This window comes from Coffea eugenioides, chromosome 3 (genome assembly GCF_003713205.1).
Source record: "Coffea eugenioides isolate CCC68of chromosome 3, Ceug_1.0, whole genome shotgun sequence".
In the NCBI taxonomy this organism is placed as follows: domain Eukaryota; kingdom Viridiplantae; phylum Streptophyta; class Magnoliopsida; order Gentianales; family Rubiaceae; genus Coffea; species Coffea eugenioides.
This window is the reverse complement of record NC_040037.1, coordinates 40468832-40493106: the sequence shown is the minus strand read 5'-3', so window position 1 is coordinate 40493106 and position 24275 is coordinate 40468832. Positions and strand designations below refer to the sequence as shown.

The 24275-nt window shown below is 36.3% G+C and overlaps 3 protein-coding genes across 4 annotated transcripts; all 3 read left to right on the top strand.

The window, feature by feature from the left end:
• The first annotated feature begins 1576 nt into the window (after positions 1-1576).
• LOC113766611 (F-box protein CPR1-like) lies at positions 1577-2935 on the top strand. Its single transcript, XM_027310785.1, has one exon. It carries the CDS (start codon positions 1577-1579, stop codon positions 2933-2935), a length of 1359 nt encoding a protein of 452 aa, XP_027166586.1.
• Positions 2936-9586: 6651 nt separating this feature from the next.
• Positions 9587-10981, top strand: LOC113766609 (F-box/kelch-repeat protein At3g23880-like). The gene is made up of 4 exons (XM_027310784.1): positions 9587-9741; positions 9886-10032; positions 10107-10259; positions 10471-10981. Exons 1-4 carry the CDS (start codon positions 9587-9589, stop codon positions 10979-10981), a joined length of 966 nt encoding a protein of 321 aa, XP_027166585.1.
• A 3781-nt stretch (positions 10982-14762) lies between these two features.
• LOC113764468 (F-box/kelch-repeat protein At3g23880-like) lies at positions 14763-23822 on the top strand. 2 transcript variants are annotated; one of them, XM_027308377.1, is made up of 2 exons: positions 14763-15971; positions 23429-23822. In XM_027308377.1, the coding sequence occupies exon 1, from the start codon at positions 14790-14792 to the stop codon at positions 15942-15944; it is 1155 nt and encodes a 384-aa protein (XP_027164178.1). In that variant the 5' UTR covers positions 14763-14789; the 3' UTR covers positions 15945-15971; positions 23429-23822. The 2 variants fall into 2 exon arrangements, with proteins under 2 accessions (XP_027164178.1, XP_027164179.1); XM_027308378.1 differs by having other exon boundaries at positions 23426-23822.
• The last annotated feature ends 453 nt before the right edge of the window (positions 23823-24275 follow it).

The following is a 24275-nucleotide window of genomic DNA, read 5'->3' as shown; positions in this document are numbered from 1 at the left end:
TTTTATTGCCTTGTGCCTTATGGAATAGCCATGAAGTACACGGTGTTGTGTCTTAAGTACAGAATGTGACAGAAAGCAACTTTTCCGAAAAAGAAAAGAAAAGTTCAAACAAGGAAAATTTTTTGATTTTTTGGATGGCTTCCTTGTTTTTTATTTTATAAGAAGGCAAAAAGGGAAAGTTTCTACAAAGGTTGGATAGAAATGGAAAGCTTTAATTGAATAATTGAAAAAGAAAGGAAACCAAAGTAAGATCAAAACAGGAAGACATATTCATAGATAACACTCCCTCTGTCCCATAAAAATATGCTCATTTTTCTTTTACATTTGTCTTATAGGCCGTTTTTTTGTCAATTTACTAATATGCCTAAATTTAATATACATTGTTATAAGCAATTTCATATTTTATTATTCATTTTGGTCAAGTTTATAACTTTGACTTGGTTGAAACTTGCATTGAAAAACTAAAGAGTAATAAATTCAAAGAATGATTTAGTAACATGAACCATGTACTTCGGATAAGTCGTCTAATATTAAAAGAGGGGTGTGCTAGGAAAGTATTAAGTAAAAATAATGGCTTCAACTATATTAGCTAACACTTTTTATTCTGTACAAAAAATAGAATCAGGTCTATCTTTACCAGACGAATGGAGTAATAACAAGATTACAAAGTTTGATAAAGGATCACTGAATTCTAGGATGAATACTTTTTCACTCGTAAGAGTGAGAAAAAGTTCTCATGAAGAGAAATTTGGCCATTCTAATCGTATCTTTTTCCAGAAGTCATTTGTGGGGTTGCGAGGGATAGATCATAGAAGTGAATCTAAAGAAAGTTGCTTAATTTTTTTTTTTTTTTTTTTTGTCAACACAGGGGTGTCCGGGTCAAGACCCGAAGGCGGCCCGACTAATTCCCTGCGCCTGGAGTACAGCACCACCCCAACCGCACCCAGGCGTTAAGTGAGGTTCGACCCCACGACCTGCGAGTGCCGGAAGCAAGTTGCTTAATGATATATGCTTATTTGACTCAAGTTCAACGAGGTGTATATTTGTACATTGTCAATCTTTTGTTGTCATTTGCTCCTTCAATCGAGAAGATTGCCCTGTACTCATGCCCAGTACCATTAGCTTAAATTCCACAACAATAAAACTTGTCTTAAATTCATTAATGTCTCTCTATCTATTGTATGTATATGTATTGGAACATGTTTAGTAGAATAATAATAGGGGCAGCATGTTAATATCGTTTGTAGAAAAAGAATCTTAATTTTCCCCAAGCTGAAAAAGGGTTGGAGAAATACAGTTGTAGACAAATTGAAATTACTACCTGATTCATATCTCTTAGTGTTTTATACCCTTTAAGATTCTGATAGTTATGGTCTCCTTAGCACTCCAAAGTTCATCGTAATTAATCATGGTACCGTGAAAGAGTTCCACGTAAAATAAAATAGGCTTCTCCTGAAGCAATAGTGAATGCAACAAGAAAACTCCTAAACCCGAGATCGCATCTTCTTGTTTACAATTAACAGTATAATCTCCTCTCCTTCACAGCAGCACTAAATTCCATTAGCATTCTCACTCCATGGGACAAAAACTAAGCAACAAACGTCAAAAAACCACACCTCAAGATGATCTGCAATGCACCTCTTCCTCTACTTCCGACAATGGTCATCTCATCAGCTCTACTTTATACCGAGCTTCATCGCCTGGTGATGATAATCTCTTTAACTCTTGTTCAAACCAAGATTTGGACACGTTACAACGAAGTGTAACCAGCATACCTGATGATCTCATGATTGAAATCCTCTCACGGCTTCCTGTTAAATCCCTGTTGAAGTTCAGGTGTGTATCGAAATCTTTGCTTGCGTTAATCTCAAGTCCCGATTTCATCAGAACCCATGTGAGGAAAAATAATGAGAACATCAACCATAGGGTCATATGTTGTGTTCATTGTGACGAGTTTGGTGGTTCTGATCTCAAGGAATTCCCTCTGAAATCAGCTTTGAATGAACCAGTAACTCGAGCTACCGACATTGACTATCCCAAGGGGTACGACAAAATTGGATCATTCAAAATTGTGGGTTCTTGCAATGGCTTGGTTTGCGTTACTTTTCCTAAAAAAAGATCAAAAAATGGTGAGTTAGGAATTCTTCTCTGGAATCCATCCATGAAAAAGTACAGAAAATTGCCCAAGTTTGACACTAAGTTGAACAGTACTATTTGGCACAGTTGGTTTGTGGCATGTGGATACGGCTACGATGAGTCTAATGATGATTACAAAGTAGTTGCAATGTTAAGTGTCCGCTATCGGCAACCAGAAGGAGTGACTATGAAAGAAGATACTGTGACTAAGATGTACAGTCGTAAGACTCACACTTGGGAGGAAATTGAGAATTTGAAGGATGGGATTCCGATTAACGAGCTGGGTAATTTTGCTAGTGGGAGGCTCCATTGGTTGACGAGTACTACTATGCCTAGACGGTTTCATACCAAGCACAACATTCATAGCTATGCCTTAGTCAGTGAGACTGAAGGAGACTTGAAAATTGTAAGTATTGATTTGGAAAGTAAGATGTTTGGCGTGGTGGAGTATCCAGAACATGAAAAGAGCAATAGCTACTGTGCATTAGGGATCGCTGGAGGACGTCTCTGCCTTGTTCGCACCTATGAAAGTCGTGTGATGGATATTTCGGTTATGAAGGAGTATGGAGTGAAAGAATCTTGGACTAAAGTTGCTTCTGTTAATTATCCTGAGCATATTGTTGCCAAATTATATCGTCAACCTTTTGGCTGGCAGAACAACGGTGGACATATGCTTAAGCTTGAGAAATTCTTGGTACTTTATGACTCAGAAGATGATTCAATTAGGTTTCCAATCATTGGAAATTTTGGACTTGTTCGATGGGTCGATACTTATGCTGAAAGCTTGGTTTTGCCTTGAGCCTTTCACCCTGTTCAGGCTGTTGAAACCTCGTGCCTTTCAGCCTGTTGAAAGGCAAAGGAAGGCAAAGGAACAGAAAACGAAAGAGGAGGACCAGACTATCATCTTCTACTTATTAGTGGTAATTTCTGTCCTTCCTTCAGCAATTAAGTTGACTACTAAGGATTTATGGCTTAATTTTGTTTCCTGATGGAAGACCACAAGAAAATTATGTTCAATAATATATTTTCTGATTATTAATTCGTGAATGACAAAATGAATATGTATAGAAGAGCCACCTCTTGACTGATTGATGGCTCTGATATTTGTGACTTTCTTTGGCTCTAGGTGTTGCTTGAAAATTTTCTTTGGTGATGAACTAGGCAGCAAGCTCATGAGCTTGTTTTTATTTCACTAGAGATGTGTAGGTCTTATCATGCATGTTGGGACATTTTACTGCACAAATTTCACAAGCACTGCAAAAGAACTAGTGTTACGGGAATACAAAACAATCTGATATTACTGAAACATTCTTTCACTCTGTTTGCGAAGCAGGATTGCAGAAGGCAAAAGGGATTAAAATTGGCGCTCTTGGCCAACAGTTGTACTTGACTTCAATGTCCACAGTAAAGTTTTGATGAATTTTTTTTTGGGAAGTTTGTAAAAGTTTGTTGGAACATTTCCAAGGGTTTGTATCAGTAGCTGCTATTTTTGCTGGTGCTTGAATAATGAGCAGTGACATAGTAAAAGGTCCTGCTCATAACTGTCCCGCAAGAGCTATACGTTTCTGTTAAGCAGTTACTGGTCTTAGCCAGAATAAATTCTGAAACTTTATTATGCAGGCGTAATCTCTTTTATATTTTGCAATCTTATGATCCTGAGAGGGTTTTATCAAAAATTTTACATTTAACAACAAAAAATGGTCTAACTTTTCATTAGTCTTATTCGCATGTTCAGTCTACTTTTTTTTTTGTTTGAAAGACTCGATAACGAAAAATATTTTGCCTTTTGATTGGATTATTATTGCTTGTTTACTGCACTTTTGGGGTTTTTTTAAATTTTTTTCGTTGGGCTGTGGGGAGGAGAATATGGAGGTGTGAAGTTTGACGTCTGTATCAAGTCAAAACCTACAGAACCAGTTATACACAGAATTTACCACTAAAATGCTATATTCATCAAACAAAATGAGAGAATGAAACCTTCTTGGAAGGATGTCAAAAATCAAAAACAATAACAAAGACTATCAAACATCTAATCTGTTGCAGATATTACACCTAAACGATTAATTTCTGCAGGCTTTTACATTATTGGCAAGAAGTTGATCCAAAGTGATGTTTTGAAGGATATATTTGCTTGATTTATTCTTTTTTAAACACAAACTAAAGTAAATAAAAACATCATGGAATAGCTTACCCTTTTTCTTTTTGTTATTAGAATAAATTGTTGGGGAGGACATTGGAGGAAACACAAAAGTAAAGAAGCCCTAATCTTTTTGTTGGATATATTAGGCCAAGAATTGAGAGGAATATTTGGAGACAAGATAGCTTCAATTGTTTCTTTCTTTTATTTCTTTCACTCTCTCTTACAGTGGTTTGGAGTTTACAAGGTCTTTTTATACTTGTAAATGATCATTCTAGACACATAGGGAAGTATTCCAGCCACACCAACAACTCTCTTAATTTCCATCATTCTAGAGAACATTCCAATTATCTAGAGAGCATTCCAACATTCTAGATACGTAGAGAACATTCCAACTATCTCATTAATCAAGCTAATTGATTCAGCACATTATTCAACACTTTTTCAAGCTAAAAAAGTGGTGGAGAACTTTAGTTGTACACGGACTGTTATTACTGTTATTACTATCTGATGCATGTCCCTTAGTATTATATACCATCACAAATTCTGATTTCTGATGCATATACCAGGAAAGAGTTCATATAAAATAGGTATCCCCTGAAGGATAAGAAATTCTACTTAACCCGAGATCTTATCTTCTTGGTTACATTAAACATTTATCTGCTCTTCCTCACAGCAGTACCGAATCACATATGACTTTAGCACCATGGGACAAATACCAAGCAGAAAACGTCAGAAAACCACCTATAAAGATCATCTGCAGAGCACCTTTTCCTCTAATTCAGACAATCATCTTCTCATGATTTCTACTTTTAACCAAGTATCGGACAAGTTATCAAATATTTCAACCAACATGCTTGATGATCATCTACTTACTCCAAACCGACTTTACTCCAAACCGAGACTACCTGCCTGATGATCTCTTGATTGAAATCCTCTCGAGCCTTCCAGTTAAAACCCTGTTGAGGTTGAAGTGTGTGTCGAAATGTTGGCTAGTGTTAATCTCAATTCCTAATTTCATCAACGCCCATGTTAGGAAAAATATTGAGAACTTGCACCATAATGTTATAGGTCAAGATAATTAGCCCAACTATGATTCTGTTCTCATAGAGATTCCTCTCCAATCAGTGTTCAATCCACCAGTTACACGAGCTACCAGAGTTGACTACCCAAGGAGATACGACAGATATTATATTTGTTGCAAAAGCATAAATGTTACTATAATTGACAACAATTTAATAACATTATTCAAACAGTCTTTTCCTCTGTTTATGAAGCAGGATTGCAGAAGGCAAAAGGGATTAAAATGGATGCTACTTTGGTAAACCGTTCTACTTGACTTCAACGTCAACAGCAAAGTTTTGGCGAATTTATTTTGGGCCAGTATGTAAAACTTTGTTGCAGCAGCTCAAGGATTAGTATTAGTTGCTGCTATTTTTGATTATGCTTGAAAGTACCCCTATTATAGTGAGTAATGATGAGGTAAAATGTTCATAATGGTACCACTATCTTTATCTGGCAATAGCTATACCTTTCTGTTACCAGTTATTCATCTTAGTTAGAATAATGTTGTGAGATTTTATTAACCAGGTATAATGTGGTTTAGTTTTTGCCATCTAAATATCTGATGGGATTTTACCAAAAACTTTACATTCAAAGAAAAGTGGTTTAACTTTCCATTGGACCATTAGTTATTGCATGTTTTACTGCATTTTTTTTTGGGAGAGGCTCTAGGGATTGGTAGAATCTATGTAGTATATAGTTGTACAAAATTGTCAATTTATTGTAGTACATATCTTCTATTGGACTTGCAATTTCAACAGCTTGAACCTAGTTTTTACATGCTACATATCTTCTCTCTTCTGTTTCAAGTGGAAAAAAAATTTGGAGTGGGTTAAGAGTTTTAACGCGACTATTTTGGTGTATATGGTTGTTATATCTATCATGGGCTCATGATTTGATATATGCTTATATTACCACATATTCGGCATAAATTTTGTTCTTATAGACCAAATCTTAAATAAATACACTTTTTTTGTATTTGTGCATCAAATTTTGATGAAGTACAAAAATTGGATGTAATTGTATCTAATAACTATAATTAATTAATTATACTTCCCCCAAGTTTGGAATAGTACAAGTGTGTGTTTAGTTTTGGACTTGAGACAAAAGGGTTGTTACTTGCCCCGAATTTTCATGGCTTACAGCCAAGGTTTGTAAAATTGGGATCCTACGTAGGATCGATTTTAGTTTCATAGAATCAAATCGTAGGATCGTAAGATCTCACCAAAAGCTCCTAAATTTACTAAATTAATGAATTTGAGATTCATATACCATTTTGTATATCCTAAAATATATCAAATAAATAAGTTACTCATAAATATATAACATTTTTTATTTATTGTCTGACAAGTAATAAAGAAGAGAACATAAACAGTTATTTGTCATAATTTCAAGTCTTAAAACCAAATGCTTTACAGTTTACACAATCATAATTTCAAATATAAAATAATCATCAACCTCCACAAATACTAAAAAGCCAAACATCCAAATCCAAGATTTTCAAGATCAAAATTAACAACTAAAATGTCATCTGTCAACATTTAAACTATTCTAAGTAGTGGGATAAGAAGCCTGGCTGGCGATCCACAAAGGCTACAATATCAAAAATAAGAACAACATAATAAAAAAATGTCTACTTATAAATTGAAACAACAGAATATTTAACAAGCAGGAAAAAAAATAATAATCTATGTGACTTGAAGCATCCTGTGTTTGGTAACTGCAAATTTCACTTGATGACATTTAGACAAATCAACATTATAAAGAGGTAGACAAATCAAAATCATGTTGCTGAAACTGAAAAGATCCAATCGGACAATTGAAAAGATCCAAAAACGAAAACAAAAAAAAAGAAGAAAGAAAATGGTGTCAAATTAGGACATTCAAAGCCAGAATAGTAAGTGCAAACCTGTGTAGAATCTGAATCAAATTCTTCCCATTGTTCAAATGTTGGTACTTGGTATTTGGTAGAAGCCGCAGCGATATCGTCTTGTTGGTTGGAGCTGCAGCGGTGGAGAAGAAGTGAAAACTGAAAAGTGAAGGTTGAAGTGAAAAATGAAGAAACGAGTCAATGACTGAGGACTGAAGACTGAGTAGAGGAGAAGAATAGGAGTTTTTTTGACTTTTAGAGGCAAAAATTGTTAAAAAATTGCAATTAAAGACTGCAATTCTTTGATAAATTACAAACCTACCACAAATGTTTTCATTTACTTGCAAAATGGAATCTCGTATTTCATAAATTTGCAAAAAATTATAGGATCGAGGTGGGATCGTACGATCCTACACGATCCTACTGATCCTACTGCGATCCTACTTGATCCTTCGTAGATTAATACAATTTGCAACTCTGAATACGATTCAGATCGATTTTGGTTTTCCGGATCAACATTGCTTACAGCCCAAATCAAGTTGCGAGATTGATCTTGGACCCATGTTTTGGTTAATTGGACTAAAGTCCTTGGAACTTGTGGAGGAGTTGAACTTTGGCCCTTGCAACATTTCAATTGGCATTTAAACCACTATTTCACGTTCATTGACCAAAATACCCACGTAACTTAAATTTTAGAGTCAGTTCATTTTCCTTTCTTCCCTTTCCATTTTATACATTTTTATTCCACTAAACTCGTCAATCATAAGTACAGCAAACAAGATTTAGCCTCTTTTTATTGTTTTTTGGGTATCACTCTACCAAAAAATAAATAAATAAAAAGAAGCAAAGCTTGTATGTCATATCTCTCTACATTTTCTTCAATTATCACAATGTTTGGCTCTAAATTATATATCCATATATAGGTTGGAAATTTGGAATAGCATAAAACAATTTCAGTGTTTATGTGAGTGAAGGAGATCATAAAGATCGAGGAAAAGGGAATGTAATATGTTAGTGTTAAAGATAAATAAACATTCAATCCATTCGACACATCTTTTATATATATAAACATTCATATTGAAATAAAGCACTACAAGTGGATGACAAAAGGAAGGAGTAATGAAAATAACAAAGACAAATAAAAAAAAAAGAAAAAAAATGAAGAATGAATGTAGGATATAAACAAGGGTTAATTCCACTTTGTCCCCCCAAACTTTGGACGATTATCCACTTAAGTCCCTAAATTTCAAAATGGGACACTTAAGTCCCTAAACTTATAAATACCTCCCACTTAAGTCTCAGAACTTATAAAATTGGACACTTAAAACCCTAAACCCTTATAAAATGGGACACTTTGACCACCCACGGCATTTAGGATTTGTTAACAATTTTCCTTAAGTGGGAGGTATTTATAAGTTTAGGGACTTAAGTGTCCCATTTTGAAGTTTAGGGACTTAAGTGGATAATCGTCCAAAGTTTGGGGGGACAAAGTGGAATTAACCCTATAAACAATGCCTTTTTTGTCGAAGAACTTTAAATGTAGGGTTAAATGCCTATTTGAAAACTGAAAAGTTAAAAGGCAAAGTAGTGCCTAGTTTGGAAACGGCAACCAAACCAAAATTAAAATTGATATTAGCATTTTCAAATTAGTTTTTGAATTGGAATGTGAGAGACAAAAATAGTAGTGCAAATATCACTTCTCAAAAGTTAAAAAAGGGGGGTTGGGGATTTCAACCTTATATTTAGAGATGTTAAATGGACTAACTACTCGTAAGCTCGGCTTTATTAGATTCGTATAAGCTCAAGTTCAGCTTGTTCGTTTAATTAAATGAGCTGAGTTCAAACATCAAATTAAGTTCGTTGTCTAAGTGAGCTGAGTTGAGCTCGCAAATAGTTCGTTTAAATTTGTTTAGCCTCGTTTATACATTTATTTAGGCTAGTATACCCCATTTTTCTTAGTAACTATATAAATTTAGCCTACCTTGATGGCTTAGGATTTTGTTTTGTTTAAAAAATTAAGAACCTTTTGTAATTTTCTCATTCGGTAGGTTAATTAAATTGATTAAAATTTTTAAGTCATAAAATTGTATAAGATATTCAAGTACAAATGGATTAATTAAATTAATTAAAATTAATTGTATAAGATATTCAAGTACATTTGAATTTCTGTTTTTGACCTCAACTCGATTCGACTCATTTAGACTCCGTATACATTTCTAGCATCTGAAACTCAATTGGTTGAATATGTAGACTGTACTTCTCAATTCGTCCAAAGATTCAAAACCCAATCTCAGTAATGTTTGCTCTGCACAGCAATAATCTCAAACTCAAATCAAAAGCAAAAGCCGACTATCAAGCTTCAACAAAATCACCTGTCAACAATGGAGATGGAAGAATCTTCTGCTTCTGCTCCTAATTCAAACCAATTACAGGAGAAGCAGCCAGTCCAAGAAATCCCAACCATCAATTTCATCCCTGATGAAGTCCTTGAGGACATCCTCACGAGGCTTCCAGTCAAGTCCGTCCTGAGGTTCAGGTGCGTTTCGAAATCCTGGTTTGCCTTAATCTCTAGCCAGCAGTTCATCATAGCCCATCTTGACAAATCATCAAAGAACGATGATTACAATCATCATAAGCTTTAACTGAGTGCTGATAATGCCTTCAAGAATTGCTCTTTTAGTGCTGCATTGAGTTCAGCCATCACTGCCACTGCCGAGGCAACTCCAACCAATATCGATCATCCCATGAGATTCGATCGCGGTAGTATGCCTTATATTGTGGGCTCTTGTAATGGTTTGGTGTGTCTTAAAATTCCTAGAAAGCAACTGTATTTATGGAACCCAGCAACTAGAAAATTGAAACAGTTGCCTAAGTTTTGTAAAATGTTGTACATTTGTTTAGTTGTTATGGTTTTGGATATGATGAGTCTAATGATGATTACAAAATAGTTGCCATTTCCCTTGTGAAAGTTTCTGATGCTATGGGTAAAAAAATCCGGGTTGAGGTTTATAGTCTCAAAACTGATTCGTGGAGGAGGATTGAGGTAACATTAAGGTGAATGGTATTGACGCATGTGGTAATTTTGTGAATGGAAAGCTCTATTGGGTCTGGAATCGCATTCCTAGCTGTCATGATGGGCGGAAAATTCTTACTTTTGATTTGTCGAGTGAGACATTTGGAGAGGTGGACACAGAGTGGCTTCTGCAGAGTGGACTTTACAAGTTTTAGGGGGGCACCTATGTTCGTCTTGTTACCATGGAGGCAGTTGCAAGGATGTTTGGAGGATGGAGAAGTATGGTGTTAAAGAGTCTTGGACTAAAGTGCTGTCGATTCCTAATCTGAGTGGCCCTAATGGAGGGATTTCCGGGCAAGCTATTTTTCTATCAAAGGAAGGAGAAATTGTGTGTAAATTTGGGGAAGTTTTAGCCCTTTATGATGGGCGGAAAATTCTTACTTTTAATTTGTCGAGTGAGACATTTGGAGAGGATGTTTGGAGGATGGAGAAGTATGGTGTTAAAGAGTCTTGGACTAAAGTGCTGTCGATTCCTAATCTGAGTGGCCCTAATGGTGGGATTTCCGGGCAAGCTATTTTTCTATCAAAGGAAGTAGAAATTGTGTGTAAATTTCGGGAAGTTTTAGCCCTTTACGATCCAAAACATAATACTCACATGCATATGCGAATTACTAATTTGGGAGCTCTTTCACAAGTAAATGTGTATGTTGAGAGCTTGGTTTTGCCTAATGCTGTTGAAGGGGTACCAGTGCACTGGGCTTGAAACTGTTAAAAAAGGTGCTGATGATTATCTGTTGAACATTACTTGATAGTGGTGATTGATTTTCTGTCTTCTATAATTACAGTCAGCTTTTAGATCTTTATGGTCTGATTTCCTGATTTATGATTTAAGATCCTATCTGCACATGTTGGTACATTGTCTTTCGGTGCTTAATCTGCAAAAAAGTTTTGGTTGATATTCTTTTACTTTTGAATTGTAGAATTTTTACTGGCAAAATTATGCATATAGCTCCAGATTTCAGGTTGCCGGAAATTTTTGTTTTATTTTGTTCTGCACTTATTTCTTAGACTACACGAGGATAAGAGATTTCTTTTTAACTTCTAGCCATGTGTTTAATCTGTTACGGATCTGCTTTTGTCTGTGGAGTACTTGACTGTTGATCAAGTTATATGTGACATCTACTATTTTTTTTTTTTTCAAGGAAACTGCCAAGTGTACTACCTGAAATTTGGTGTTGTGCCTTAATTCTTAACTAAAAGGTATTTCATTATGTATTTATAGTGCATCATTGGACCTCTTGTAAGTTTATATTAATCTGAGTATTGTCAGCAAGAATACATTTGAAACATGACTTTGCTTGTCTTCCTTGTATATCTTGTTTGTGCATTTTATGGCATCATGCAGTTCCTCACTTGACTTGGGTTGCATTCCATGAAAACCCGGTTTATGTATTTTGTGGTACCATGCACCTCCTTGCTTAATTATCTGTTGTTTTCACCAATCTTTGCTTCAGAAAGCAAACAGGGTGGCTTTTGATTTGATGATGCACACAGAGATATATATTCAGATGAAATAGTCTCAACCACTAAGACCACATTGTTCCTCATTTGAAAAATTCCCTGCCACCAGAATTACTTCGTTTCACTTGAATCTGTTCAGGTGAACGATTCGATCAGCTACACTGTTAGAATTGTCAGATCCTTCATGTGAAGTCTTTAACTATTATTTGCTTATATAGAATGCATGAACATCATAAATCGATAGGCAATATTACTTTGTTGGAGTTAATGATCTCATCAATGTTTGCAGGTCCTAATTTGTTTTAGGCTATCCAAACAGGGGAAACAAATGGTAAAGAAAGATTAGCTATTGCCAGACAGAAATGCTCCAGTCCTATCCAAACAGGGAAAACAAATGGTAGCTTCAAGTTGAACCACTTCAAAACTTCTTGTTTTATGACAGCCTCCATAAGTGCCTGTGTAGAACTGCTTAGCATGACATATCCTATTGGTCATCTCACACCAATTCAAGTGCGCAGGGCCTAATTTCAGCTACGCATTTAGTTGCCCCTGATGTCCAGACATGAAGAATTAGGCATCTGATTAGATATGAAAGAACTAAAAATATCCAATGTATGGAAACTGTATCTATGTCAGCTCTAGTTTCCCCTTTTTTAATCCTTTTTGTTTGATTTGGCTTATTTGGATAACATACAGGCTTATTTTTTTTAATGCTCTGATACCATACAGGCATGCATATAGAGACACTCTACATGTACAACATGAAAGTTATCAAAGGACTAGGTAACCATTGTAATTCAATAGTCAAGAAGAGCGTGTCTATTGGCTTACCCGCATAAACATATAATTCTGCTACCTTTTGAGTCTGGAAAATGTGGTACAGGAGTTTGATTGGTTCAAAGTGTACTTTGAGCGGACACAGTTAAATGAATGAGAGTATGCACCTTAGATTTGTATCGGAAAGCTCAGAATTGAGTAGATGGGAACAGAAGTAAGATAGATATCAATAGAATGCTCTGCATAAACATCTATGCCACTCTTTGAGTTTGGAAAATATGGTTCAGGAGTATATTCGGTTCAAAGTGTACTTTGAGCGGTCACAGTTAAATGAATGAACGTATGCAGCTTAGATTTGTGCCGAAGAACACAAAATCGAGTAGAGCAGGACAGAAGTAAGATAGATGTCAATACAATGTTGTATTATCTAAAGATTCCTTCAAACTCTCCTTTCATTTCGTTTTATCCATCCTTCAGCCAAAGGTTTCCCTTTAAAATCTCAAACGCCTGGGTAGGTTGAAACTAGCTCATCTACTTTGTTGTTCTTGTTGAGATTGTTCCATGGGACTACTTTCGTTAGGCACCAGATTTTCGCTTGATTGCTGCTGCTGCTGCATATATGTATTTTTTCTATTATCTTTGGTATAGATAAGTTGATCTTTCTCCATTTCTCGTATTGAGTCGATAAGCAACCATGTATGGTTTCTACTGGAGCGGAGATTGTAAGTTTTCTCTTGGTTTCTACTGGTAGAATGGTGATAAAAATGTGTTTTTCTCCCACTAAGCTTGTGGCTGTTTGTTTGTTTTTTTTTTTTTTTTTTTTTTTTTAACTTATGTTTTCAACTATTCAGGTAAGTTTTGGTTTTTTTGAACAACAAACTGGATATTTTATGTGCTGGCTCTTGACTAGATTCTAGAAGGACATGAATATGATGTTATGAAGTGGTAAGAATGTCTACATTAATGTTTGGATATTATGTAGATTAAATCCCTCAGACTTGTTACATATGTGTAGGTTCAAATGCTAGAATTACTCTTCCCATACATCTCATTGACATCCTCAAATGCTAGGTGGAAGCGGGTTCATTTAAGGCAAAGGCACAAGGGCTCAGAGCAGATGCTTCTCAGGCTACCGCTCCATTCACTTCCAATTTCAGGCAAAAACAAGTCTTATCACCAAGTCTACATTGTGAGAGAAGTAGGATAACAGAAAATTATCCTGCTAGGAGCAACTTTTATCATATGTCTGATGCTTCAAAATCATAAAAGATATCAAGAGGACAATCAATAAATCCATTCGTGATTTTGAAAAGCGTGATGTATCAAGTAGCTAAAACATCACGCCTTTACGGAAGAGGAAATCTGCAATATGAAGGCGCCAATTACTACTCTGCACAGCTCACGCCTTCAGATCCCTTGGAAGAAACCCCAAACGTTCGCATCTCCTGCGAACACAATAGTCAAAAACCCCTATCCTGTAAACTTTCATCGAAAAATTTTTCTTGATATTTATTTTTGATCTTCCTTGAATCTCTAAAGTATACTCACTTTATCAAATGATTCAAAACCCAATTTCAAAATTTTTCTCAACAACAATAAATTCTGAAAAAATGTTCAAAATATCTCTCACATTTCATTAAATAAATTTGTTTGTCCTTTACTTTTAAAATAATTACTTTACGCCCCTTACAAAATTAAATCGATAAAATGAGATTCCAACCAAAATTTTTGACAACTTTTTGTTCAAAATTCATCATGTGATCCCACATGGTTATTTTTTTTAAATGCAAAAAAGGTTAGATCCTATTTGTGATTAAATAAATGATCTCCTATCTATATTCATTTTTGTTCATGAAAAAGTAATATCTTATCCAAACTCTATTCATCATTTCCAAATTAGTGTGATTTGAGCCAATTTATATCTATTTTTGCCACTAAAATGGTTAGATTTGACCTATTTGTACATAAAAAATTACTACAAGTGGATTACATAGTGACTAAAAAATGATCAAAAATTTAGATTTGAATTAAATTTTGCTAATTTAAATTTATAAAGGATGTACAATTAGTATTTTAAAAATGGAGAAAAAAAATTCGTTTAGCTAAATGTGAGACCATTTTGAACGATTTTGTCATAATTTAAATACAAAGAAAAAAGAAAAAAGAAAAAAAAGTACAAAACCCAAGATCAGAAGCATTACCAATTATCAAGTCACCACCCAATTATCAAGAAGATGCAAGAATCTTCATCTTCTATTCCTACCCCAGACCAAATGGAGGAGCAGCAGCCAGTAGAAGATATGGGAACCATCAATAATACTATTCCTGATGAACTCATCTTTGAAATCCTCTCAAGGCTTCCAGTCAAGTCCCTCTTGAGGTTCAGGTGCGTTTCAAAATCTTGGCTTTCCTTAATCTCTAGCTCGGAATTCATTAAAGCCCATCTCGAGAAATCGTTAAATGAGGATGACTACAATCGCCATAAGCTCCTTTTCATTTCTGATAGAATTTTCAAGAATTGTTCTCTGAATCCTGCACTGAATGCATCCAAGACTCCCAGTACTGAGACAAGCGCAAATATTGTTGACAATCCCATGAGATTCAACCGTGGTAGTTTGCCTTATATTGTGGGTTCTTGTAATGGTTTGGTATGCATCAAAAGTCCTCGAAATCGACTGTATTTCTGGAACCCTGCAACAAGAAAATCTAAAAGGTTGCCCAAGTTTGGTAGCAAAACTGTGCACAATAATTGGTGGGACTCTTTATTTTGTTATGGCTTTGGATATGATGAGTCTAATGAGGATTACAAGGTAGTTGGGGTGTCGTTTGTAAATGTTTCTGATGTTTTCGGTACAGAAATCCGGGTTAAGGTGTATAGTCTAAAAGGTAATTCGTGGAGGAGGATTCAGGAGGATTTTAAGGTGGGTGATATGAATGAATATGGTTGCTTTGCAAATGGAAAGCTCCACTGGGTCTCGAATCGTATTCCTGGCTCTGATGACGTACGGAAAATTATTAGTTTTGATTTGGCGAGCGAGGCATTTGGAGAGGTGGAAAAGCCAGAACAGTGGATGGGTTTTTCTTCTGATTGGAATTTACATGTTTTAGATGGACATCTGTCGCTGTCTTATGATCAGGGAAGCAATCTTGTGGATGTTTGGGTGATGGAGAAGGATGGTGCTAATGAATCATGGGCTAAAGTGCTTTCGATCCTTAATCTCAGTCAGCCTAGTGGTGAAATTTTTTTGAAACCTGTTTTTCTGTCCAAGGAAGGTGAAATTCTGTTTAAATATGGGCCAGTCATAGCGCTTTACAGTACAAAGGATAATGCTTACAACTATCCCCGGGTTACTAATTTGGGAGATCTTGCGCAAGTGGAGGTGTATGTTGAAAGCTTACTTTCTCCAAATGCTGTTGATGGAGTATGAATGCACAGGGCTGGAGACCACTAAAAGGTGCTGATGATGATCTGTTGAATATTACTTGATAGTGGTGATTAATTTTGTTTCTTCTGCCATTACATTTACTTAGTTAAGTCTTTGTGATCTAATGTCCTGGTTCATCATTGAAGATCGTATCTGGACATGTTAGTTTTTTTCTTTTCGCTGCTCAACTTGCACTAAATTTTGATTGATATACTTTTAGTTTTCAGATGAGAAGTATTAATGGCAAAAATGCCTATAACCCCAGAGTTCAGCTTGCTTTTTTATTTGATTTGTTCTTCACTTGTTTCTTAGACTGCATGAGCATAAGAGCATTCTTTTAACTTCTAGCCGTGTGTTTAATCTGTTATCTTTGTGTATTAAGATTTATGCCCATGGAATACTTAATTAGTGGTAGCTAGATGTGGCTCCTATGTTCTGTAATTTTAGAAAATGAAAGCAGAGCTTAGAAATTCATTGTGCTAAACTGCAGAGTTGAGGTTACATAAAATTTGGTGTTCTGCTTTCTTGCTAAATGAAAAGTATCTTACATTATGTGACTAAGCTGAGTCACTGGAACTCTTGTAAGTTACTATGACTCTGAAAATTGTCAACAACTCTCAGGGAACAATTTGGTAATGTGAGTTTGGTTGTGTTACATTTATATCTGGTTCAGGCATTTTATGGCATCATGCAGTTCCATGCTTAATTACTGTAAATTTTAACAGAAAAGGAAAAAATGAAAAAAAACCTCTCCTTTTCTTTATTTTCCCACACACTAAATATGCTTACAAGGTAGGCATATATAGGACAACCCTATCATAGTTCTGCCACCACTTAAGGTAATAGAACCATGATTTTAGGGATTACATAATCAACTCATATCCTATCTATTCAAACTTGATTGATCATAAGCAATCAAACTTGATTGATCATAAGCAATAAAATCCCATAATTATGGGAGGTAATTATGGAAGATAATATCTCCCATAATCATAGGAGATAATATCTTCGACACCCCCCCTCAAGTTGGTGCGTATATATTTATCATGTCCAACTTGCTTGTAAGAAGTTCAAAATTTGGTCTGAGGAGTCCTTTGGTGAGAATGTCAGCTATTTGCTGAGCTGATGGAACGAATGGCATGCAGATAATTCCTCCTTCAAGTTTCTCTTTTATGAAGTGGCGGTCAATCTCAATATGTTTGGTTCTATCATGTTGCACAGGATTATGAGCTATGCTAATTGCCGCCTGGTTATCACAATAGAGCCTCATTGGAAGTTCAATAGGTCTTTTCAGCTCCCCTAAAACTCTCTTCAGCCATAACATCTCACACACACCATGAGCCATAGCTCGGTACTCTGCCTCTGCACTACTACGAGCTACAACACTTTGTTTCTTACTTCTCCAAGTAACCAAATTGCCCCATACAAAGGTACAATATCCCGAGGTTGATCTTCTATCAATGACTGATCCTGCCCAATCAGCATCTGTATAAGCTTCAATGGTCTTTCGATCTCCTCTTTTAAAGAACAATCCCTTTCCTGGAGTACTTTTTAAGTACCTCAGAATTCGATATACTGCATCAAGGTGCTCTTCATATGGAGAATGCATAAACTGGCTCACAACACTCACTGAAAAAGCTATATCAGGACGAGTGTGAGCCAAGTAAATTAGCTTGCCTACTAACTTTTGGTATCGAGCAGTATCAACTGGTGTTCCATCTTTTATATCTGCTAACTTGTGATTCGGATCCATAGGAGTGTCTGCAGGTCGACATCCACTCATCCCTGTTTCCTTTAAAAGATCCAAAACATACTTGCGTTGGGACACAACAATGCCCTTCTTGGACCGAGCTACCTCCATCCCTAAGAAATATCGTAGTGTTCCCAAATCTTTGATTTCAAAGCTAGAAGCAAGACTTTTCTTCAGCCGTTCCATCTCAATTAAGTCATCTCCTGTGAGGATGATATCATCCACGTACACAATGAGTACTGCTATCTTCCCGTCCTTGGAGTGTTTAACAAACATGGTGTGATCACTCTGAGCTTGGGTATAGCCTTGATTCTTTACCGACCTAGTAAATTTTTCAAACCAGGCCCTAGGAGATTGTTTGAGACCATATAACGATTTTCTTAGCTTGCAAACTCTAGACTGAAACTTCCCTTCAAATCCAGGGGGAGACTCCATGTACACCTCTTCCTCCAGATCACCATTTAAAAATGCATTCTTGACATCAAGTTGTTGGAGCGGCCAATCAAGGTTTACTGCTATTGAGAGAAGCACCCTAACAGTGTTTAATTTTGCCACTGGAGCAAAAGTTTCAAGATAATCGATCCCGTAGGTTTGAGTGAACCCTTTAGCCACCAATCGAGCTTTGTACCGTTCCAATGTCCCATCGGAATTATACTTGATGGTAAAGACCCATTTACATCCTACTGTCCTTTTCCCTTGTGGCAGATTTGTTACTTCCCATGTGTGATTCTTCTCAAGAGCATACATCTCTTCTTCAATAGCCTTTCTCCACTCTGGAACTTGTAATGCTTCCTGTACATTCTTTGGAATTTCCACAGAAGAAAGTTGTGAAGTAAATGTCAAGAAGGTAGGGGATAACTTTTCATAAGAGACATAGTTAGTCATAGGGTGTTTGGTACAAGAACGCACTCCCTTTCGAAGTGCAATAGGAAGATCCAAATCAGCAATCTTTGAATCAGAGGAAACTTTATCTAATGACTCAAAAACATTAAATTCTGTCCTAGGTTCGGATTCCTTGTCGTGAAGAGAAGGGGGAGCTTTATCTTTTCCTCGATGATTTTTCCGGACATAGGTTTTCAAGGTTTTTTCAGTTACATTCCCATCTCTTTCACTAAGAGAATTCGACTCTGTTATTGGCACTAAAGACAAGAGATCCTCTTCTAATCCCTGATCAATTTTTTCACGTTTTTCAAAATCCTTTTGACGGGCAAATTGAAGAGTGTCATTTGTTGTTTTAGGATTATTATCTTGAAAAGATTCTTGTTGAGGAAATTGTGCTGCAGATTCTTCTAAAAAATCAGAAAAATCAATTCTCCTATCAACAAAATTTTGATCAGGAATTTGATTTGCAATACGAAAAACATCATCATCTTCTACAAGTTCTTCTACATGCCGAGTCCCCCCCTGAAGAGGATCTCCAAAGAAAGGTTTATCTTCAAAAAATGTTACATCCATGGTTACAAACATTTTTTTCGAAATGGGGTCAAAGCATTTATACCCCTTTTGCGTGGGTGCATATCCAACAAAAATGCATTTTCTTGCTCGAGGGTCTAACTTACTTCGACCTTGTTCATGATTGTGAACAAAGGATATGCACCCAAACACCTTTAAGGAGACTTCATATGTTAATCGAGACATGGGATAAATGGTTTTGAAAAAATTCAGAGGAGTTTGGAAATTCAAGGTTCTTGAGGGCATTCTGTTTATGAGATATGTAGCAGTTAAAATTGCTTCGCCCCATAGATATTTAGGAACATTTCTTGAAAAAAGTAATGCCCTCGCCACTTCTAAAAGATGTTTATTTTTTCTTTCAGCTACCCCATTCTGTTGTGGGGTATCATTGCAGGAGCTTTGATGCACAATCCCTTTTTCAAGAAAAAAACTTCCCAAAATTTTATTGAAATATTCTTTTCCATTGTCACTCCGAACAATTTTGACTTTTTCTTGAAATTGTGTCAAAACCATGCTGTAGAATTTTTGAAACACACTTGCAACCTCTGATTTCTCTCTTAACAAATACACCCAACAAACTCTTGTGTGATCATCGATGAATGTAACAAACCATTTTTTTCCAGATGAAGTTGAAATTCTAGAGGGACCCCAAACATCAGTATGTAATAGAAAAAACGGTTTTGAGGGCTGATAAGGATGTATAGAAAATGTAGACCGATGATGTTTAGCCAATTCGCAGATTTCACATTGAAAAGAAGATGAATCTTTATTCTTAAACAAATCTGGAAATAAGTATTTCATGTAATAAAAGCTAGGATGTCCTAGTCTAAAGTGCCATAACATAATCTCTTTATTACTAGTAATAGAGACAGACCCGTAACATGTGTTTTTGATTGGTGTTGTCATATCTGATCCATCTTCAAGGAAGTAAAGTCCCCCATTTTCTCTAGCACATCCAATCATCCTCCCCGTGGTCAGTTCCTGAAACTCACAAAAAGAGGGGAAAAAATTAATCCGACACATGAGATCCCTAGTTAATTTACTTATGGACAGCAAATTGCATGATAACTTTGGAACATGAAGAACTCTATGAAGTGTTAGAGTAGGAGAGATGACAACGGAACCTATGCCAGCTATGACGGATAATGATCCGTCAGCAACCTTGACCCTTTTATTGCCTGCACATGGACTGTAGGTAGAAAATAATTGTGACACACTAGTCATATGGTCAGTGGCCCCAGAATCAATAACCCATATAACCCGTGGACAAGATGCATTTGATGTTTTACATGAAAGAGCAATAGTAAAAGGTTTACCATTTTTAGCAAAAGAACAGAAAGGAGTGAAGCTTTTTGGCTCAGTGACTGAAAATTGTGGAGACTTAAAGAGTTTGTACAGTTGGCTTAATTGTTCCTTTGTGAAGGCTGGTGTCTCAAAGTCAGTTTGTTGCTTTTGAGAATCCTCATTCACAGTCTGCAACACCTTGCTATCACCTCCATTTTTCTTCTTGAAATTCGATGGTTTCCCATGTAATTTCCAGCATGTGTCCTTTGTGTGCCACGACTTTTTACAGTGTTCACACCAAGGCTTCCTTCTTTTATCCCCGTCCAAATCTGTCCCCCTAGAAACCAATGCTGAAGTCTCAACTTCATCCTCTGCCTTGGACTTTGGTGATGACTTCAGCATCACCTTACGCCTGGATTCTTCTCTTCTGACTTCAGAAAATACTTCACGAATGGAGGGGAGAGGCTTCCTGCCCAAAATACGACCTCGCACCTCATCGAGTTCTTGATTTAGTCCAGCCAAGAAGACATAGACTCTGTCGTTCTCCTCCCGTTTCTTGTATCGAACACTGTCTGCACGGCAGTCCCATTCATCCTCATAACAAAGATCCAATTCCTGCCATAAAGTTACCATCTGATTGTAATAGGTTGTAACATCTCTATCTTCTTGTCTTGATTTCCACAATTTCGTCTTGAGATTGAAAATTTGAGACGAATTCTCTATATCGGAATACATATCCCGGACAGCGTCCCACACATCCTTGGCTGTGGGCAGAAATAAGTGCGGCTTTCCTATCGCTGGTTCCATAGAGTTTATCAACCAAGCGATAACTAGAGAGTTCTCTGAATGCCATCTCTTCAAATTGGGATCTTCAGCAGCTGGTTGTTGAATTTCTCCAGTAAGGTGGCCGAGTTTACCTCTGCCATCGATAGCCAGCTTTACAGATTGAGCCCATTCCAGATAATTGGAACCATTTAATTTATGAACGGTTATTTGTAGGGAAGAAGAATTTGAAGCGGAGTAATCTGTAGTTTGGATAACTACTGAAGACGAGGATGAGTCTTCTCTTGTGTGAGCAGTCGATCCAGTCATGGCTGCTCGGTAGTTCATGACAGGAATTGGTACAGAGCCGGAGCTCTGATACCATGTAAATTTTAACAGAAAAGGAAAAAATGAAAAAAAACCTCTCCTTTTCTTTATTTTCCCACACACTAAATATGCTTACAAGGTAGGCATATATAGGACAACCCTATCATAGTTCTGCCACCACTTAAGGTAATAGAACCATGATTTTAGGGATTACATAATCAACTCATATCCTATCTATTCAAACTTGATTGATCATAAGCAATCAAACTTGATTGATCATAAGCAATAAAATCCCATAATTATGGGAGGTAATTATGGAAGATAATATCTCCCATAATCATAGGAGATAATATCTTCGACAATTACTTTGTTGTTTTCAACGATCTTTGCTTGAGAAAGCAAACATACTGGGTTTTGATTTGAAGCACACTGGGAAAATATATAGATGAAATAGTTGGGGCCACTTAGATCCCTAGTGTTGCTCATTAGGAGATCCCTGCCACCAGAATTACTGCATTTCGATACCACATTAACTCTACCTCCTGCTTTGCTACTTTTACATCATTGCAATCTATTTAGCCGGGTAATTTGATTTGTTATAGTGTTAGTTGTTATGTCCTGCATGCGAAGTGTACAACTTCATATATTGGTGGGTGACTTAAGTTAGATGGAAGGTTCTCTGACAGAAAACAATAAATAATAGTGATCTCATCAATGGTTGGAGGTCCTGATTCATTGTAGGCTAGTGATGTACAACTAAACTAAATGGTAAAGAAAGAGCATTTGTTGCCTGAGACAAATGCTCCACTCCTATCTAAACAGGGGAAAAACGAGGACTGAGAAACTTCTTATTGTAAGACAGCCTCCATGTCATTAGACCGTACCTAAGTTCCTACATAGAACTGCTTAGCCTAATGTTTCCTTCTAGTCATCTCACGCGAATTCAAGTGCTACAGGGTCAAATTTCAGTTCCTGATTTAGTTTTTTAGCTTTCTTTCCTGACAGGAAGAATTATGCATCTGATCAGATTTGAAAAAAATTAGGAGGTCAACTGTTTCAAAATTCTATGTATCTGAACTGTACTTGTTAGTTTCTCTTCTCGTTTGCCTTATTTTTATTTCAAGGTTATCCTAAAAGCTAGTTTCTCATTAGTTTTTCACTAGGTTAAAATACTTTTTTCACTCTGTTAACCTGCTGAATTGAGTAGATCCTGTGTTCAATGGCTAAGGTTAGGAATGTTTGCCTGGTCCCTACTCTCTCTCTCTCTCTCTCTCTCGCCCCTTACCCCTCTCTCAAATGCTGTCTATATTATCTAAAGATACCTTCAAAAACATTTCTCCTTTCCTTTTGTTTTATCTATTCTTCATTCATAGGTTTTCTTTCATGTTCTCATATACCTAGATAGGTTGAAACTAGGTTGTCTGCTTTGTAATTCTTTTCGGTACAAAAATTTTGATTTTTCTCCGTGGTGGTATCAGATTAATAATCAACAAGTACGGTTTCTACTAGCAGAATGGAGATAGTAATTTATTTCATTTTATTTAGTTTCCTTTTTTGGTTTCACTGGCGGAATGGGGATATTAACATTTTTTCGCCCCTGCGAGAGCTTTGCTTTACCAGCTTGTTTTTAATGCGGCTAATTCATATATTTTTGAGCAACAAACTGAAATATATATATGAGCTGCCTATTGACTAGACAAACATGATGACGATGATGTTATCAAGTGGTGACTGGAGAGAATGTCTACATTACGGCTTGGGATATTATGTGGATTAAGTTTCTCAAACTTGCTAAAGATGTGTAGGTTCAATTGCTAGGTACAGTTTTCAAATGCTGAGTCAGTTTGTTATGAAATGGTGTGATAAGCAAAATAAGGTTCTGAGGGATTTCTCTTCTGTTGTTCGGTAGCAGGTCCATTGAAGGCAGAGGTACAGGGTTGTAGAGCAGATGGTTCTTAGGCTACTGCTCCATTCATTTCGCATTACAGGCAAAGGCTTGGTCTTCTGCTTTTGCAGCAGACTGCAAAATTTTGTCTCTAGCTGTTTGGTTGAACCTGAAGAGCAGTAGTTTTTCTCCACAGTGTTGTATCATTCAAATACTCAGCTTACAGTATGTGCAATATGGTATATATTCCTCAGAGTAAATAAGATAAGGTCTTGTTTAATTTTGCAATGGTTGTACATAGTCCTGGTATGTTTAATTTTCTGTGCAGAAACTTTATGAGCCTATATCTTGAAAAGGAGAAATATTCTTGTACTTGTGTGCAGTAACTGGTGAGCAACTATTTGAGCTAATATTTTCTTCAGTCTTTGTGCGTTTATGGTATAATTTGACAGAAGGAAAGTTAAAGAAAATGAAAACCAGAAAAGATGTACAAAGAAGATAGGTATAGGTTTTCAACTGTACCATCTTTGATTGACTTAATCAAATTCTATATACATGCTCTTTTGGGAATGAAATCTAAAGCTGGATGTTTTTGGCTGTCCTCCTTTTGTTTCAGAGCTGCACTAGAGAAAGTAAAGATAGTAACCTCCATCAAGTTTCTGGTTCTTAAAAGTAGTAAAGATAGTATTTTGAGTAAACAATTAAGCCATTTGTTATTTTCAAGGCGTGACTTACAAAAGAGTTACCTACCACGCCTTAATGTCAAGAGGGAATATTTGAAGACGCCTACTTTTATGCTGTACATATGGATGCCCTCAAGCACACGGTAGTTGCAGTACTTGATACCAATACAGACACCTGAGCAGAGAAAGAG

Coding starts and splice junctions, on each gene's coding strand:
- LOC113766611 (XM_027310785.1), top strand. CDS start 1,577: ATGGGACAAAAACTAAGCAACAAACGTCAAAAAACCACACCTCAAGAT.
- LOC113766609 (XM_027310784.1), top strand. CDS start 9,587: ATGGAGATGGAAGAATCTTCTGCTTCTGCTCCTAATTCAAACCAATTA. Junction 9,742..9,885: donor AAGTCCGTCCTGAGGTTCAG/GTGCGTTTCGAA, acceptor TTGCTCTTTTAG/TGCTGCATTGAGTTCAGCCA. Junction 10,033..10,106: donor AAAATTCCTAGAAAGCAACT/GTATTTATGGAA, acceptor ACATTTGTTTAG/TTGTTATGGTTTTGGATATG.
- LOC113764468 (XM_027308377.1), top strand. CDS start 14,790: ATGGAGGAGCAGCAGCCAGTAGAAGATATGGGAACCATCAATAATACT.